This window comes from Acipenser ruthenus, chromosome 34 (assembly GCF_902713425.1).
Source record: "Acipenser ruthenus chromosome 34, fAciRut3.2 maternal haplotype, whole genome shotgun sequence".
Classification (NCBI taxonomy): domain Eukaryota; kingdom Metazoa; phylum Chordata; class Actinopteri; order Acipenseriformes; family Acipenseridae; genus Acipenser; species Acipenser ruthenus.
In genome coordinates, this window is record NC_081222.1 from 7,450,706 (window position 1) to 7,470,149 (window position 19,444).

The 19,444-nt window shown below is 40.1% G+C and overlaps 1 protein-coding gene across 1 annotated transcript in view; it reads right to left on the minus strand.

Moving 5' to 3' along the window:
• Nucleotides 1–19,444, minus strand: part of LOC117402132 (adhesion G protein-coupled receptor E1-like) — a 47,740-nt gene that overhangs the window by 16,628 nt on the left and 11,668 nt on the right. Inside the window, exons 4-13 of the mRNA XM_034913664.2 lie at nt 17,598–17,763; nt 14,779–14,925; nt 13,753–13,899; nt 12,154–12,300; nt 8,981–9,127; nt 5,796–5,942; nt 4,085–4,131; nt 3,295–3,390; nt 1,188–1,365; nt 47–160 (exon numbers count right to left, since the gene is read on the minus strand). Coding sequence (XP_034769555.2) covers nt 47–160; nt 1,188–1,365; nt 3,295–3,390; nt 4,085–4,131; nt 5,796–5,942; nt 8,981–9,127; nt 12,154–12,300; nt 13,753–13,899; nt 14,779–14,925; nt 17,598–17,763 — 1,336 coding nt within the window. The remainder of the gene's footprint in view (nt 1–46; nt 161–1,187; nt 1,366–3,294; nt 3,391–4,084; nt 4,132–5,795; nt 5,943–8,980; nt 9,128–12,153; nt 12,301–13,752; nt 13,900–14,778; nt 14,926–17,597; nt 17,764–19,444) is intronic.

Here is a 19,444-nt window from a genome sequence, read left to right on the forward strand (position 1 = left end):
CAAAGTAAGGAAATGGAATTGCTAGAGGTATATTATCAGCCATTACCTTGCTTATTCTCTTCCATAAATTTTCCCAACTTAATCTCCAGTGTATTTTTATTGGCTCGTAACTGTTCCTCTGACGTGTTGTGTTTGAATGGTATAATCAGCAACTCCATATCTTGAAGGAAAAGGCAATTTGAAGTAAGGGAATTGCTAAGTGGGTTTCCTACGAAGTAAGTTGTGTTGAACACATTGTACATTAAAATAACAAAGTTCATATCTGCCTGGTGGGTGTGGCTGGAGCATCCTTTCCATGCCATTGCCATAATCCCATCATGTATCTTTACTTACCAAATAGTTTCAAAAACGTGAATGCATTTGTATGGTTGAGTACTGACCCAGCACTTTCCACACTGTATATACCACACCTCTGGAAAGTTTAACCAAAGAGCACAGAGATTCCACAGGCATGTACTTTTTATTAAATCCACACTAAATGAGCTGCTACCTCCTGGTCACAATATTAGAACTTAGAAAATGTATGAACGAGAGGAGGCCATTAGGCTCATCTAAACATAGTAGCCGATTGATCTCAGAGTGTTGTCAAGGTGTTGTGTTTCTGCCTCAACTACGTAACTAGGCAGCCCATTCTATACCCTCACCACTCTCTGTGTGAAGAAGTGTCTCCTTTCCTCTGTCCTAAGTCTTTCTCACTTAATTTCCAATGGTGTCCTCTGTTCCTGGTTTCTGTACTGTGCTTAATTGGTTCAGGTTAACTACGTCATTCCCTTTCAAGATTTTAAATACTTCACTCCCCCTAACTCTTCTTTATTCTAGGCTAATAGATTCAGCTCTTCATAGCTCAGTCCTTTAAGCCCTGGAATTAGTCTGGTTGCTCTTCCTTGGACTCCAGGACAACAATGTCCCTTTGATCCTGCGGTGACCAGAATTGGACACAATATTCTAAGTGCGGTCTCACCAGTGCATTATACAACCTCATCATAACCTCCTTGGATTGATACTCTACAGTTGTGTCTATATACCCAAGCATGCTGTTTGCCTTGTTGATTGCTTCCCCGCACTGTGTGGTTGCTGGCAGCGATGAGTCTATTACAACACCAAGGTCTTTCTCTTGCTGTGCCTGTTCTAGTTCGATCACTCCATGTTCTACTTCTATTGATAATGGGTAAAGGACTCCTCCTTACCTAGATTGTCTGAGCGCACATTTTTCCTTAACAGAGCATCTGAAGGCTCAGTCAACTGCAGCACTGCCCTCTCTACAGTGTCCAGGTATGCTTCAGCTGCAACAGACTTCTCACCTCTGGTCAGGTTATTCCACAAGGAAGTGTCGTTCAGAGCAGAGCTTAAAACAACAGCCACTTGCTGAAAGAAATGGAAGTCCATTAATTCCTTAAGGGGGCATGCAAAATTACCTTCATTGTCAGAAAATGTACAAACTGCACACTGGGAGGGGGGGCTTGTGGTCTGTGTACATTATTTGATAATGATGACTGTGACAGAGATCGAATGGTGCTTGGTGTTAGATCTCCCTCTTGACCTGTGAGGGCACTGTGTAACGGGAACAGAGTACCCTTAACTAAATGGCACGACAATTTATTCCGTAGGGTAGGTGGAAGTTGGTCATTTAGGAAAGGGGCGCAGCTACGGTATCCAAACTCAATGACCCAGACGGTAAACGGTGTGGCATCTGAGGATTGGAGGAGCGGATGCGCTCGTTAACCTAGGGGTCATGAGCAAGGATATAAATAGTGGTCATAGCTGACATGATCGGTTCCTTGGTAAATGGTTAGTGTTGAAAACCTACAAGGAGTCTGTGCTGTTTCGTGAACCGTGAGTTTTGTCTTGTGTTTGTTAGTGTTTTGTTAACTGTCGTCTGTTTTTTGTAGACTACCAGTTGCACGATCTGGAGCTGTAGCGAAAGCCAGCATAAACCCGGACATCACTTTCACCCCTGCATTTCACGGAGAACTGTATTACACCACTTGCACGTATTCACTATCACTAAGAACTGTGTTTGTGTTTTGTGTTTAGTGTTGGTGTGTGAAACTGGACATTTTGGTAAAGGGTCAAACCCGGGGAATTACAAATACCAAGTGATACACGCCACTATATCAATAAAATGTAATAGCGTTTATTAGGGTATTCAATGGCAGATTTCAAAAGGGTGTTTTCTATAGCTTGCCAGGCATGAAGGTAATAATAAACAATTGACTTTAAAATGACGTGAGCGGCCTCTCTCGGTGGACAGAATCCTATGAAGAATATGTGAAGCCAAGTACAGAAGTCTCCTCCTTAGAAAACACCCTTCAGGAAGCAAGCAAAGTGTTCTCTTAGCTTAAGATGGAGTTGACCTCCCGATACAATATGAATCAATAAATAAAGACATATTTATTATGTGTCATGACGCACATGCATCAACATATGAAATGAACAGAATAAGTAAGAGAAAAGCAACAGGCAAGTGTATGTTAATAAACTATAATAATAAAGTAACAGACAAACTAACGTTAATAAACTAACTATCAATGAATACCTGTACAGAAGCAATCAAGACATGCACAAAAATATTTTATAGAACAGTACTGTATCAGTTGTGAATGAATAGCTATCGGTGCCAAAAAGGTGTTATTTTAAGTTAAATTCCTGTTTCTTTAGTCGGCGCATTTACAATGGGAAAAATCTGTTTCACCACAAGGGTGTTCTCTTAGGCGAAGTGTTCTCTTAGGAGGTGTTCTTATACGCAGAGACTACTGCTTTCTGCGCATTGGCAGTGATCAACAGAGGTATGGAAACAAAGGAAAGCTATTGGCCTGTCAGAGTGCCGCTAGGAACATGGGAGTGAGGCAAGAGCATGGAGCTGACCTTCAGCACAGGTAGTGATAGTGCATTGTGACTCGTTTTTCTAGTTGTAAATAAAGCTTATTGTTAAAAGGGATAAGCTGCAGCTAGCTCTCTAGCTCTCAGCTGCAGGCGCTGTCTGTTTGAGCCGAGGTGGACAAGCGGTGTGAGTTTTAGGAATGTGGCTTTCTGATTCCTGTCATCTTGCACCGTTTCTGGTCGAATTGGGTCACCCTCAGGCTTAATAGGCTATGTTGAGGCCTGTGCTCTAACTGACTAAACAACAAAGCAGTCATTCGCAAGGAGAGTGAGCGGGGAGAAATGGACTGGCTTTATGTTCTTTAGTCCTGTGCAGCAGAAGGTACTGAGAGCTCGTGGGTGGAGAGGGAGGGTTCAGGTTTAGTAAGCTGTGTTCAGCTGCACTGATAAGGGTAATTGAACTGTGATTCTGACCTGCACCTGATATCCAGATGTAAACTTAGTGGAATTGAAGTTAGTGATGAGACAAAACCAGGCCGAGGAACTGTTTAGGTGACTCGATGTCCCTGTCTGTAAAAAAACAAAGACAAGCACATATTACCATTTATCTTAATAGCAACAGAATGGAAACATTCCATCTCCCAGTATACAAGCCCGGTAGATGATTAATTTAGGACGATTAGCTCTGAAGGTAAGGCTAAGGAAATGGTATGTGATGAATCGGTGGCATTTGCTAGTTTTGCTGCATGTTGTGTTACAGTTTACAGCACCAGTAACAATGTCAGCACCTTGGGTGAACAAAATGAGCCTCCAAGCAGCTTTTAAATCTCTCCATGCAGATTCCATTGCCGTGGATTGATACTCAATTATATAGATGAGGCCAAACAAAGGAAAGGCTGCTTTTCTTTTTGTGAAATGATCACATTTTCAACAGGTTCATTTAATATCTGCCAACAAAAAACAGGTAATCTGCATGCAGTACCACTATTTAATATACACCTCTCTGAATACAGCACCCCTACTTAATATACACCTCTCTGAATACAGCACCCCTACTTAATACACAACTCTCTGAATACAGCACCCCTTTTAATATACACCTCTCTGAATACAGCACCCCTACTTAGTACACACCTCTCTGAATACAGCACCCCTACTTAATATACACCTCTCTGAATACAGCACCCCTTTTAATATACACCTCTCTGAATAGCGCTTAATTGTTTGGAGCAGTATAGATGTTTTTAACAAACTGATCACCTACATTAATTGGAATGTTGCAGGTTTTCCCATCTTGGATCTTTGTTAAATCTGAAAAAACAAAACAGCACGAGAATAAGTTTCCGTGTAACAGGAACTAACACAAAATATAATTAGTGGAAAGTAGGGCTGTAACGAAGGGTACATTTTGACCTTCAAAGGTTCGGAACACATTACTGAATGAAGGTTTGAGCCTTCGATGGTACTAATTTGCATAATTTACTAGGGACCATCACCGTAGCTACTAGATCATATTTTATTGAAAATCTTATTATTTTACAGGTAATCCATATAAATGGAATACAACATTCACATGCCATTTAAAAATACGTTCTACAGAACAGTAATCATGTTTTAATTTAAATAAAAATACACATTGTAAAAAAATACACACGTAATTGATGCTGCTTGCGATACTTATTGATACATATACAGTCGTGTTGGACCATAATGCAATTTTCTACTCTCGATTATCAGCTGTAAATGATCACGATGATTGTGATTATTGGCTTAATCAATATATAATTTATTCTGCGGCAGGGCAGAAGCTGCTGCTGTAAGTAGTGTGTGTGTGGGAATGTAAGGTTGGCAGGTATGTGTTAAATCTATCCCTGCCAGCAATCACAGGTGTGGCCATTCCCCAATTAGGTAATTGGTGCTAATTGGGGAGTGGCAACATGTATAAAAGGAAGGAGAAAAACTTAGTCTGGTGGATGGAGTTGGGTTAGTGTTTTGGAGCTGTGTTTTGCTGTGTGTTTAAATGATATAGTAAATGTTAATGCCCAGCCTATACGCGGTTGTATTGTTTTGTTTGAACCTTTTATTTTGGCCCTTGTGCCTGTTTATTTGTTCTTGTTTTTGTATTTGTTTGTTTATTAAATGTGCACTCTAGTGCTTAAACTGCAGCTTCCTTGTCTCTGAGTCTCATTCCTGCCAGTAACAGCTTGGGCCGGGACGCTACCCTGTCACAGTAACAGTTTTTGTAAGGTGTCTTGTTTTTGCTAACTTGTTTACAAAAGAAAAATGAACAGCGTTTTTAAAAAATGCTTTCTAATTCATACAAGTTCTAAATTGCGATTAACAAATCTCAGCTGTTTCAGAACAGTTTCCCATTCCAAACACAGACCGGATGTTACTGTAACCTCCGGTTGGGATCTTAAGATAGAGCTCTTGCTAATTTATTTTTAACCCAAAAAGTAGGGTTGCAACCTTTATAGAATAATGATTAATTAATACTTACACTTTATTGCTTGCTGTGCAACTTTTTTTGCACAATGCAGAGCACCCCGATGTATCTTTATAAAATGTATTCCCCTGGTCCCTCCCTAGCCTGTTCAAAATAAATGCAAATTTTCTCCAAAACGAAACACAGCTCAGCGAAATACTTCAGGCTGGATGAACATCTTTCTGCAAACTATAGATAAACAAGAGGTTTCCTGTTCTCTTTTTTTCTGTCTTCTATCTTGTTTAGTTTTGTATAGATTTGGCAGTGGATTTTAATACAACAACCTTTATTTAAGTAATAGGCATTATACAAATCAAAAGATCAAATTCTGCATGTGAGTGACATTTAATGTGCAATTTATTGTATTCACACATTGATGAACCTTCAAGGTTTAGAACTACCTTTGAATTCCTGGCTAGCAAACGAACCTTTGAGCCTTTGAACACAGCCCTAGTGGGAAGCGTATTCTGCTCTAGTTCTATTTACGTACCTTCACACCGTGTTTGATTGAGTATCCATCTCAATCCAGTATTAGGAAATAATCCAGGATTACAGGAGCAGGTGTAGCTGCCGACAGTGTTGGTACATTGTGCATTTGGACCACAGAGCCAGGGGGTTTGGGAGCACTCATCAATGTCTGCATGAAAACGCATTTGAAATTTCAGTTAGTAACCACTTTGTGTTTCCATTCCCAATACTCTTATTGGGCAATCAGTTGTTAAAAAACATTGTATTTCATGCAATATTACTATTAGCTTCATCTTCATACTGCCCTGTATGACTTCATTGGTAATTAACCCCAAGGAGACAGTAACACGTGTGCAGTTTGTTGATTCGTCCGGTGCTAAATGCTCTGTTAGTTAGGATTAAGTTAAAGGTTATGGGTATAATTGTGATTAAGGGTTAGGATATGATCCTGTGGATGCTTCTGCAGTATTTGGTTCTGGACAAATGGGACACACTTGTGGCGTCTGTTTTAATGCAAATTTATGAACGAGAGCAGGCCATAAAGCCATTCTAACCATATCCGGTTCCTAGTAGCTGAATGATCTCAAAATTTTGTCAAGTCGGGTCTTAAAGGATCCAAGAGATTCTGCATCAGCAACATGACGAGGTAACCCATTCCAACCCTCACCACTCTCTATGTGTTAAAGAGAGAAAGGATCAATGCTGTAAATCTCCCTCCCAACTAGAAAGGGTGCTGTGTAAAGGTGAGGGTATGCTGCCTCCTAGATTTGCCACCTCGGTGGTAGGTGGAAACCAGAAGGTGACCATATTAGGAGGGGCACGTAGCTGCAAGTACTCCGGACGGTTCCATTGCAGTCAGCTGCGGGGCAGCCCTCTATTGGAGAAACCATGGCGACGCGTTGACTGCAGGGAGGAGTTTGCTGGGTACAAAGGGGAAGCAGCTACGTCAGTACCTGGGCTTTTGCGCTGACAGAAATGAGCCACCAGCCGGAGCTGTTCTCGTTTTGTTTTCGTGTTACGTGCTGTCTGTGTTTGTTTTTACAGCGGAGGAGTAGGAGCGAGGGGCTGCAGCCACTGAGCCAGCACAATCCCCGGAGCACTTCCCTCACAGCACGACACCAACCACTCACCACAATCCCTGGAATAACAGAGCACAGTTTTCGTGCGCGGAGGATTGTGGATTAGGAGTGTTTTTCTTTTGTTATTTTTGTTATTTTGTTTCTTATACTTTATTAAATAAATCACAGATATTTTGGGAGAATCTGGTTTGGACATTGTATTTATTGCACCACGTCAATTGCATCCTGTCACATTTATGTACACGTAATTGATGCTGCTTGCGATACTTACCGATACATATACAGTCGTGATGGACCATAATGCAATTTTCTACTCTCGATTATCGTCTGTAAAGTAAGTAGTGTGTGTGTGGGAATGTAAGGTTGGCAAGGATGGGGTTAAATCTATCCCTGCCAGCAATCACAGGTGTGGCAATTTCCCAGTTAGTTAATTGGTGCTAATTGGGGAGTGACAACATGTATAAAAGGAAGGAAAAAAACTTGGTGGATGGAGTTAGGTTAGTGTTTTGGAGCTGTGTTTTCCTGTGTGTTTAAATGGTATAGTAAAGGTTAATGCCCAGCCTATACGCGGTTGTATTGTTTTGTTGGAACCTTTTATTTTGGCCCTTGTGCCTGTTTATTTGTTCTTGTTTTTGTATTTGTTTGTTTATTAAATGTGCACTCTAGTGCTTAAACTGCAGCTTCCTTGTCTCTGAGTCTCATTCCTGCCAATAACAGCTTGGGCTGGGACGCTACCCTGTCACAGTAACAGTTTTTGTAACGTGTCATGTTTTTGCTAACTTGTTTACAAAAGAAAAATGAACAGCGTTTTTAAAAAATGCTTTCTAATTCATACAAGTTCTAAATTGCGATTAAAAAATCTCAGCTTGTAACAGGGCGAGGAGCCCTGTACAGTTATTGTTTATTTATTTTTAGAACAGGGTTTCCCCCTCCGCCCCTGTGCAGTGTGTTATTTTGTATTTGTTTTGTTTTATGATTTATTATTGTATGTGTTTACATGACGGCGAAGCGCCACGGGTTTTGTTGTTGTTTTATTTAAAATGTGTTCTGGCAGAGGCGAGAATGGGTACTCGTCCTCTGCCAGGAATAATTAGAAAACCCATGCAGAATGTGACCGGGGGATTATTAAATAATTGAGAGGCAGTTAATCCCTCGGTCACTAATATAAAAGCCTGCAGCTCTCGGCACTCGGGGTGGGTGTATTAGGAACGAGAGAGAAAACAAAACGAAACTTAAGTATACAGGGAAAGTGACAGCGACTGCCCAACCTGACCTGTATGGTTTATTTTGTGTTTGTGATTTGTTTTATTTAAACCTTTTATTTTCGCTCTGTGAGCAAGTCTTTTTGTGTTTGAACTTTTTATTTATTTTTGTTATTTAAAAATAAAACGGCGCACGCCGCCTTTAACTGCAGTACTTGGTGTCAGTGTGTTTATGTTCCTGCTTCTGCCATGACGTCACCGCACAGCCACCCTGTCACACAGCTATTGAAGGGGTTCCCATTCCAAACACAGACCGGATGTTATTGTAACCTCAGGTTGGTATCTTAAGATACAGCTCTTGCTAATTTATTTTTTAACCCAAAAAGTAGGGTTGTAACCTTTACAGAATAATGATTAATTAATACTTACACTTTATTGCTTGCTGTGCAACTTTTTTTGCACAATGCAGAGCACCCCGATGTATCTTTATAAAATGTATTCCCCTGGTCCCACCCTAGCCTGTTCAAAATAAATGCAAATTTTCTCCAAAACAAAACACAGTTCAGCGAAATACTTCAGGCTGGATGAACATCTTTCTGCAAACTATAGATAAACAAGATGTTTCTCTGTTCTCTTTTTTTCTGTCTTCTATCTTGTTTAGTTTTGTAAAGATTTGGCAGTGGATTTTAATACAACAACCTTTATTTAAGTAATAGGCATTGTACAAATCAAAAGATCAAATTCTCCATGTGAGTGACATTTAATGTGTGATTTATTGTATTCACACATTGATGAACCTTCAAGGTTTAGAACTACCTTTGAATTCCTGGCTAGCAAACGAACCTTCGAACCTTTGAACACAGCCCTAGTGGGAAGTGTATTCTGCTCTAGTAAACTCCAGTGAAAGGCATCTTCTATATACGTACCTTCACACCGTGTTTGATTGAGTATCCATCTCAATCCAGTATTAGGAAAGAATCCAGGATTACAGGAGCAGGTGTAGCTGCCGACAGTGTTGGTACATTGTGCATTCGGACCACAGAGCCAGGGGGTTTGGGCGCACTCATCAATGTCTGCATGAAAACGCATTTGAAATTTCAGTTAGTATCCACTTTGTGTTTCCATTCCCAATACTCTTATTGGGCAATCAGTTGTTAAAAAACATTGTATTTCATGCAATATTGCTATTAGCTTCATCTTCACACTGTCCTGTGTGACTTCTGTGGTAACTAACCCCAAGGAGATAGTCACACGTGTGCAGTTTGTTGATTCGTCCGGTGCTAAATGCTCTGTTAGTTAGGATTAAGTTAAAGGTTATGGGTAAAATTGTGATTAAGGGTTAATATATGATCCTGTGGATACTTCTGCAGTATTTGGTTCTGGACAAATGGGACACACTTGTGGCGTCTGTTTTAATGCAAATTTATAAACGAGAGCAGGCCATAAAGCCATTCTAACCATATCCGGTTCCTAGTAGCTGAATGATCTCAAAATTTTGTCAAGTCGGGTCTTAAAGGATCCAAGAGATTCTGCCTCAGCAACATGACGAGGTAACCCATTCCAACCCTCACCACTCTCTATGTGTTAAAGAGAGAAAGGATCAATGCTGTAAATCTCCCTCCCAACTAGAAAGGGCGCTGTGTAAGGGGGAAGGTACGCTGCCTCCTAGATTTGCCACCTCGGTGGAAGGTAGAAACCAGAAGGTGACCATATTAGGAGGGGCACGTAGCTGCAAGTACTCCGGACGATTCCATTGCAGTCAGCTGCGGGGCAGCCCTCTATTGGAGAAACCATGGAGGCGCGTTGACTGCAGGGAGGAGTTTGCTGGGTACAAAGGGGAAGCAGCTACGTCAGTACCTGGGCTTTTGCGCTGAGAGAAATGAGCCACCAGCCGGAGCTGTTCTCGTTTTGTTTTCGTGTTACGTGCTGTCTGTGTTTGTTTTTACAGCGGAGGAGTAGGAGCGAGGGGCTGCAGCCACTGAGCCAGCACAATCCCCGGAGCACTCCCCTCACAGCACGGCACCAACCACTCACCACAATCCCTGGAATAACAGAGCACAGTTTTCGTGCGCGGAGGATTGTGGATTAGGAGTGTTTTTCTTTTGTTATTTTTGTTATTTTGTTTCTTATACTTTATTAAATAAATCACAGATATTTTGGGAGAATCTGGTTTGGACATTGTATTTATTGCACCACGTCAATTGCATCCTGTCACATTTATGTACACGTAATTGATGCTGCTTGCGATACTTACCGATACATATACAGTCGTGATGGACCATAATGCAATTTTCTACTCTCGATTATCGTCTGTAAAGTAAGTAGTGTGTGTGTGGGAATGTAAGGTTGGCAAGGATGGGGTTAAATCTATCCCTGCCAGCAATCACAGGTGTGGCAATTTCCCAGTTAGTTAATTGGTGCTAATTGGGGAGTGACAACATGTATAAAAGGAAGGAAAAAAACTTGGTGGATGGAGTTAGGTTAGTGTTTTGGAGCTGTGTTTTCCTGTGTGTTTAAATGGTATAGTAAAGGTTAATGCCCAGCCTATACGCGGTTGTATTGTTTTGTTGGAACCTTTTATTTTGGCCCTTGTGCCTGTTTATTTGTTCTTGTTTTTGTATTTGTTTGTTTATTAAATGTGCACTCTAGTGCTTAAACTGCAGCTTCCTTGTCTCTGAGTCTCATTCCTGCCAGTAACAGCTTGGGCTGGGACGCTACCCTGTCACAGTAACAGTTTTTGTAACGTGTCATGTTTTTGCTAACTTGTTTACAAAAGAAAAATGAACAGCGTTTTTAAAAAATGCTTTCTAATTCATACAAGTTCTAAATTGCGATTAAAAAATCTCAGCTTGTAACAGGGCGAGGAGCCCTGTACAGTTATTGTTTATTTGTTTTTAGAACGGGGTTTCCCCCTCCGCCCCTGTGCAGTGTGTTATTTTGTATTTGTTTTGTTTTATGATTTATTATTGTATGTGTTTACATGACGGCGAAGCGCCACGGGTTTTGTTGTTGTTTTATTTAAAATGTGTTCTGGCAGAGGCGAGAATGGGTACTCGTCCTCTGCCAGGAATAATTAGAAAACCCATGCAGAATGTGACCGGGGGATTATTAAATAATTGAGAGGTAGTTAATCCCTCGGTCACTAATATAAAAGCCTGCAGCTCTCGGCACTTGGGGTGGGTGTATTAGGAGCGAGAGAGAAAACAAAACGAAACTTAAGTATACAGGGAAAGTGACAGCGACTGCCCAGTCTGACCTGTATGGTTTATTTTGTGTTTGTGATTTGTTTTATTTAAACCTTTTATTTTCGCTCTGTGAGCAAGTCTTTTTGTGTTTGAACTTTTTATTTATTTTTGTTATTTAAAAATAAAACGGCGCACGCCGCCTTTAACTGCAGTACTTGGTGTCAGTGTGTTTACGTTCCTGCTTCTGCCATGACGTCACCGCACAGCCACCCTGTCACACAGCTGTTGAAGGGGTTCCCATTCCAAACACAGACCGGATGTTACTGTAACCTCCGGTTGGGATCTTAAGATACAGCTCTTGCTAATTTATTTTTAACCCAAAAAGTAGGGTTGTAACCTTTACAGAATAATGATTAATTAATACTTACACTTTATTGCTTGCTGTGCAACTTTTTTTGCACAATGCAGAGCACCCTGATGTATCTTTATAAAATGTATTCCCCTGGTCCCACCCTAGCCTGTTCAAAATAAATGCAAATTTTCTCCAAAACGAAACATAGCTCAGCGAAATACTTCAGGCTGGATGAACATCTTTCTGCAAACTATAGATAAACAAGAGGTTTCTCTGTTCTCTTTTTTTCTGTCTTCTATCTTGTTTAGTTTTGTATAGATTTGGCAGTGGATTTTAATACAACAACCTTTATTTAAGTAATAGGCATTATACAAATCAAAAGATCAAATTCTGCATGTGAGTGACATTTAATGTGCAATTTATTGTATTCACACATTGATGAACCTTCAAGGTTTAGAACTACCTTTGAATTCCTGGCTAGCAAACGAACCTTTGAACACAGCTCTAGTGGGAAGTGTATTCTGCTCTAAACTCCAGTGAAAGGCATCTTCTATTTACGTACCTTCACACCGTGTTTGATTGAGTATCCATTCCAATCCAGTATTAGGAAATAATCCAGGATTACAGGAGCAGGTGTAGCTGCCGACAGTGTTGGTACATTGTGCATTCGGACCACAGAGCCAGGGGGTTTGGGCGCACTCATCAATGTCTGCATGAAAACGCATTTGAAATTTCAGTTAGTATCCACTTTGTGTTTCCATTCCCAATACTCTCATTGGGCAGTCAGTTGTTAAAAAACATTGTATTTCATGCAATATTACTATTAGCTTCATCTTCATACTGCCCTGTATGACTTCTGTGGTAATTAACCCCAAGGAGACAGTCACACGTGTAAAGTTTGTTGATTCGTCCGGTGCTAAATGCTCTGTTAGTTAGGATTAAGTTAAAGGTTATGGGTAAAATTGTGATTAAGGGTTAGGATATGATCCTGTGGATGCTTCTGCAGTATTTGGTTCTGGATAAATTGACAACGTGACACACGTGTGGCGTCTGTTTTAATGCAACTTCCATATTCACAGAACATTTCAGGAGGATTATTTAAATCATGTTGAGTTTCTAAGAATGAAAATGTGACCATGTTTAGAACTACCTTCGAATTCCTGGCTAGCGAACGAACCTTCGAACCTTTGAACACAGCCCTAGTGGGAAGCGTATTCTGCTCTAGTAAACTCCAGTGAAAGGTGTCTTCTATATACGTACCTTCACACCGTGTTTGATTGAGTATCCATCTCAATCCAGTATTTCAGTTAGTATCCAATTTGTGTTTCCATTCCCAATACACTCATTGGGCAGTCAGTTTTACAGAGGTGAAAGTCTAGTGTACCTCTGTGCTACCTAGCAACCTTATACTGCACAGCAGTGGTTAAAAAACATTATAAAATATTAATATTTCATGCAATATTGCTATTAGCTTCATCTTCACACTGTCCTGTGTGGCTTCTTTGGTAACTAACCCCAAGGAGACAGTCGCACATGTGCAGTTTGTTGATTCATCCGGTGCTAAATGCTCTGTTAGTTAGTATTAAGTTAAAGGTTATGGGTAAAATTGTGATTAAGGGTTAGGATATGATCCTGTGGATGCTTCTGCAGTATTTGGTTCTGGATAAATTGACAACGTGACACACGTGTGGTGTCTGTTTTAATGCAACTTCCATATTCACAGAACATTTCAGGAGGATTATTTAAATCATGTTGAGTTTCTAAGAATGAAAATGTGACCATGGTAAATTTATACCCTGCTCCATCACACGGCACCATATAGAGTTGCTACGTATAACAATTTGGCAGTGGATTTTAATACAACAACTTTCGTTTAAGTGATAGACATTATACAAATCAAAAGATCACATTTTGCATGTGAGTGATATGCAACGTGTGATTTATAGTATTCACACGTTGTCAAACGGTTTCTGTTAACAGAGAAAAAAAAGGATAAAAACATCTGACAGTGCGTGAATGCCACCTGACGAACCTTCAAGGTTTAGAACTACCTTCGAATTCCTGGCTAGCGAATGAACCTTCAAACCTTTAAACACAGCCCTAGTGGGAAGTGTATTCTGCTCCAGTAAACTCCAGTGAAAGGCATCTTCTATTTACGTACCTTCACACCGTGTTTGATTGAGTATCCATCTCAATCCAGTATTAGGAAAGAATCCAGGATTACAGGAGCAGGTGTAGCTGCCGACAGTGTTGGTACATTGTGCATTCGGACCACAGAGCCAGGGGGTTTGGGCGCACTCATCAATGTCTGCATGAAAACGCATTTGAAATTTCAGTTAGTATCCAATTTGTGTTTCCATTCCCAATACTCTCATTGGGCAGTCCGTTTTACAGAGGTGAAAGTCTAGTGTACCTCTGTGCTACCTAGCAACCTTATACTGCACAGCAGTGGTTAAAAAACATTATAAAATATTAATATTTCATGCAATATTGCTATTAGCTTCATCTTCACACTGTCCTGTGTGGCTTCTTTGGTAACTAACCCCAAGGAGACAGTCGCACGTGTGCAGTTTGTTGATTCATCCAGTGCTAAATGCTCTGTTAGTTAGGATTAAGTTAAAGGTTATGGGTAAAATTGTGATTAAGGGTTAGGATATGATCCTGTGGATGCTTCTGCAGTATTTAGTTCTGGATAAATTGACAACGTGACACACGTGTGGCGTCTGTTTTAATGCAACTTCCATATTCACAGAACATTTCAGGAGGATTATTTAAATCATGTTGAGTTTCTAAGAATGAAAATGTGACCATGGTAAATTTATACCCTGCTCCATCACACGGCACCATATAGAGTTGCTACGTATAACGATTTGGCAGTGGATTTTAATACAACAACTTTCGTTTAAGTGATAGACATTACAAATCAAAAGATCACATTTTGCATGTGAGTGACATGCAATGTGTGATTTTTAGTATTCACACGTTGTCAAACGGTTTCTGTTAACAGAGAAAAAAAAGAAAAAAACATCTGACAGTGCATGAATGCCACCTGACGAACCTTCAAGGTTTAGAACTACCTTCGAATTCCTGGCTAGCGAACGAACCTTCGAACCTTTGAACACAGCCCTAGTGGGAATCGTATTCTGCTCTAGTAAACTCCAGTGAAAGGTGTCTTCTATTTACATACCTTCACACCGTGTTTGATTGAGTATCCATCTCAATCCAGTATTAGGAAAGAATCCAGGATTACAGGAGCAGGTGTAGCTTCTGACAGTGTTGGTACATTGTGCATTCGGACCACAGAGCCAGGGGGTTTGGGCGCACTCATCAATGTCTGCATGAAAACGCATTTGAAATTTCAGTTAGTATCCAATTTGTGTTTCCATTCCCAATACTCTCATTGGGCAGTCCGTTTTACAGAGGTGAAAGTCTAGTGTACCTCTGTGCTACCTAGCAACCTTATACTGCACAGCAGTGGTTAAAAACCATTATAAAATATTAATATTTCATGCAATATTGCTATTAGCTGCATCTTCACACTGTCCTGTGTGGCTTCTTTGGTAACTAACCCCAAGGAGACAGTCGCATGTGTGCAGTTTGTTGATTCATCCGGTGCTAAATGCTCTGTTAGTTAGGATTAAGTTAAAGGTTATGGGTAAAATTATGATTAAGGGTTAGGATATGATCCTGTGGATGCTTCTGCAGTATTTGGTTCTGGATAAATGGGACACATTTTTGGCGTCTGTTTTAATGCAAATTTATGATCAAGAGGAGGCCATTCAGCCAATTTAACCATGTCCGGTTCCTAGTAGCTGAATGATCTCAAAACTTTGTCAAGTTGGGTCTTAAAGGATCCAAGTGATTCTGCCTCAACAACATGACGAGGTAACCCATTCCAACCCTCAAAACTCTCTGTGTGAAGTATCTTCTCCTTCCCTCTGTCCTAAGTCTATCTCCACTTAATTTCTATCTGTGTCCTCCAGTCCTGGTTTCTGTATTGTGCTTAAAGTATTGGATAGGGTTAACTTTGTCAACTCCTTTTAAGATTTTAAAGACTTCAATCATGTACCTGAAATGTAGTTTAAAACCCTTTCTGTAAATCACCTCCTATTTCTTTAGCAGTGACTGCCATGAATGTCATTTTTTGTATCGGAAGAGATTTTAATGTGATTTGCAATTGATCACATCAGGGAGCTTGAAACGTCTGCATCCACATCAGCTATGCTTACGTGTGGTGCATTTATCAGTTTTCATTAAAAGAATGTCCAGAGATTTCAAGACCTGCGCTTGAGAGTGGTGACACAGTGTGCCAGATAAGGTTTTGAGTCTGGGAGTAACTTAACCTCTAATTCTAACACTGAGGGAATAAAATGTATTTTCAGGGGGTAAAATGCAACATTACATTGAAGTCATGAGTAATCTCGATAAACACTGTACAATCTTTTATGGTAATTGGATAGGCATTAAAAAAAGCCTTCAATTTTAGCTGCAATGTTATTTTGAACTACTGTACAACCACGCGTGTGTTCTACAAGGTTCTTTATTGGCTCTGCAAATGAATTACATTATTTATATTTTAACATTCAATTCTTAAACTCAGTGAACATGTTAAAGCTTCAATATAAAGCCATATAGATAAATAAAATTAGGAAATGCATTAATAAGTTATAAAACATTTTATATTATAGGCACCTTTTTTTAGCGGCCTCTGACAATGGTTCTGGATGGATTATTTGTAGCTGGACTCGGGTGTTTACGCTTCAGCTGTGTAAATTCGAATTTTTCTTATTCTTACTGTGATTGACTGCAAAGACAACAGGACTAGCCAGAGATTGGATATTGTTTGTTGGGTTGGTTTTTCTTGTGTACAATTTCCTAGTAACTGAAGACATTCTATTCTGGGAGATGTAGTTGTTAGTGGAAGTTTTAGGGGATACAGGTAAGCTGTGAAGCAAAATTGCTATGCGTATTTTTACGCATTAAATTAAAATTCCTATCGGTCTGATAGAAACAAGTTAGCTGGCTGACAGGGTGGAAGCCCTGCACATGCAAATAGTGTGTTTGCATGTATTGTGTGTAAATAAGATTTATTATTTTTTTATTTCAGTTTGGTAAGGATTGGGTTTAATTCCATTCCTGCCAGATGCACGTGGGGAATGGTGGCTGGGTCTTGATATTATGTCCTATCTGATCCAATGGTCTGTAATGGAACTTTTTTGAGAGAATCGTAGAATACATCTTGTATAGACACTGTCTGAAAGCAAGAAGTCTGCATCATTAATATGGTCAGAGGTTAAAACTAAGTGGCAATGAAACAGTTAATGTCCATTGGACACTTCCTGTAATGGAACTTTATTTGAACTGTTTCAAAGCATGTGGTCTGTATCATTGATAAAGCCCAGGTTAAAACAGTGTGGCGTGAAAGGGTTAGTTTTTATTGGACAACACTGGGACTAAGGAAACCAAAGAATTAAGAACCATATTCATGTAAACACGATCATACTGAAGTGTCATTCTGGGCCTGTGATCGGGTAAACACAGTAAATAGCACACTTCATTTATTTGATGGGCCTACTTTGCAGTGCAGGTTGTAAACACATATCATTGGATAGGGGCGGGATTGCATTTCACTGCCTGATTTGTTTGTTTTTTTGTGTGACATCACTGAGACGGGCATTTGATTTTTAAAGGGCGGAGACAGTTTACAACAGCACGCAGAAATAAAACAGCACAGGAACTTGTTTAAAAAGACAGGAAAACACTGTAAATCCAACGTATTTGACTTATAATTATATTAGAACATTTATTCTGTCTCGTGTTTTAATGTATATATGTTGTTACAACATTAATACATATCAAGGAACGAGTGGATATAAGCAGATAATGTTTCATGAACTACATTTATCAGATTTTTTTTTTTGCAACACAGGAGGCTGGCAGTGCTTATGGGCACACTGTGTATGATACATGCACTCAACTGAGCTGAAAGAGAATAGAGCTCCTTACCTGTATAGCAAAAGAAGTGGAAGGGAATGCTGCAATTCACATCTGCCCATTGACCGTTCGCTAAGTGAAGCATGATTACACAGTTGTCGTCTTCCTGGTATTTTGGGCTCCCTTTTTGCCAGTGCAGAAATGATGAAATCCCTCCATCAGACCACTTCCAGGGTGTCTGTTTAAAAAAGCAACAGCAGGTTTAAGAGGCGGTGAAGGTGGCTCCTCCGCCCCCTGATCCTGGTGCCCCTCCAGCTAAGCTGTGTATTGGAATTATTATCTGTTAGGATCCCAAGCCGAAATACGACTCCATGGCCATTGGATCGACCCCACTGGCTTGGGCTTAATTAACATTTTTAGAAAGCCGAAATCTTTTCCTGTTTGACTTGGGGTTGTCTTGCGAATGACCCCATCACAACGGAAACAATTCACTTTATCCAGAAAATCATCCCCTCATGTCGAAGTGAGACTACTTTGAATTACCGATCTAAATCTTCATCCCTTTGTGTAAAAGTGAAACTAGTGAAATACAGTCTTCTAGAACTACAGCCATCTCAAGCACTATCAATTAGTTACCATGAGGGGGTGTAACTAAATTAGCAGCGATGACTTCTGGAAATGATGCTACTGAAGATACGTTTTTGTTGCTGTGCCTGACTATTTTGACGTGATTAATGCTGCTCTCGTTAAAGTGGGCCACAAGATAATGCGATGCATGAAAAAAAGAACTGAACCAAAAATATGCAAATGTCACCAGGGCTGTTTTGGAGATTTATCTACACATGTGTAAAGAATGCCAACTAAAAAAGCAACATGCTAAGAAAGGGCTGGTAGTGAAGCCTATGTTTTTCCGATGTATGAATTCCTACTGCCAGGTATATCATATCGACATGCAGACAGAAAAGCATAGAGTACTCTCTTACATTTTAAACTATCAAGACCACCTGACAAAATTCAGCTTTCTCCGTTCTTTGAAAACCAAGCGAGCTGAAGAAGTAGCTTATGTAATCATTGATATTTTTAGCATAATTGGGGTGCCTTGCAGACTTCAAAGTGACAATGGTCAGGAACCTGCCAATAAAATAATTGAAAACCTAAAAGAAGTGTGGCCTGAAGTAAAGATAGTGCACAGAAAACCTTGCCACAGTAGAACAGGCAAACCAGGATGTCAGAGACAGGCACCGCAGGGATGAATCAGAACACTGTGTAGACGGCTTGCGTTTTGTTCAGCTTCAGAAAGATAGTGTCAATCAGAATTTAATTAAGCGTTCTCCATATCAGGCTATGTTTGGGACCAGAGCTAGGGTTGGTTTGGCAGATGCAGAAATCTTGGACTCTTTTTGTCATCGAGGAAGACTTGGAAAATGTCCTTCCATCTACCACTGGGAACCAGGGAATTTGAGTTAGAGGGGGTTTTATTTTATTTTGTTTTGTTGTTTCCCTTCAAAAACAATAAGGCTTCTAGTTTTCTAGTTTTTAACTTACTTTTTCTGACTAGTTGTGGACAAAATTGCATCTGTACTGTTCAGGAACAGGAGGAGGAAGAGTTTGGTTCTCAGGTTCTCTGTGACTGCTGCAGCAAGAAACAAGTATGCAGGGTTATAGAGGTAGAGGTGACTCACGAAATGTCATGGCTGTGGTCCTACAGGAAAAAGACGGATTTTACAGTCTTGGGACAACTTCGGGAGAATTGAAACGGTTATACTGTCGGAAGGAGAACCATTTCTTGCAGGGATTGTTATGTAACTCTAAATGTCATGGTAGCTCGACGACCTGCTGGAAAGTAACCTTTCTGCCTCTTGTTACTATTTTAGTATTTAAATTGTTTTCTTTAATTTCAAACATTTTTATTAAGTTGA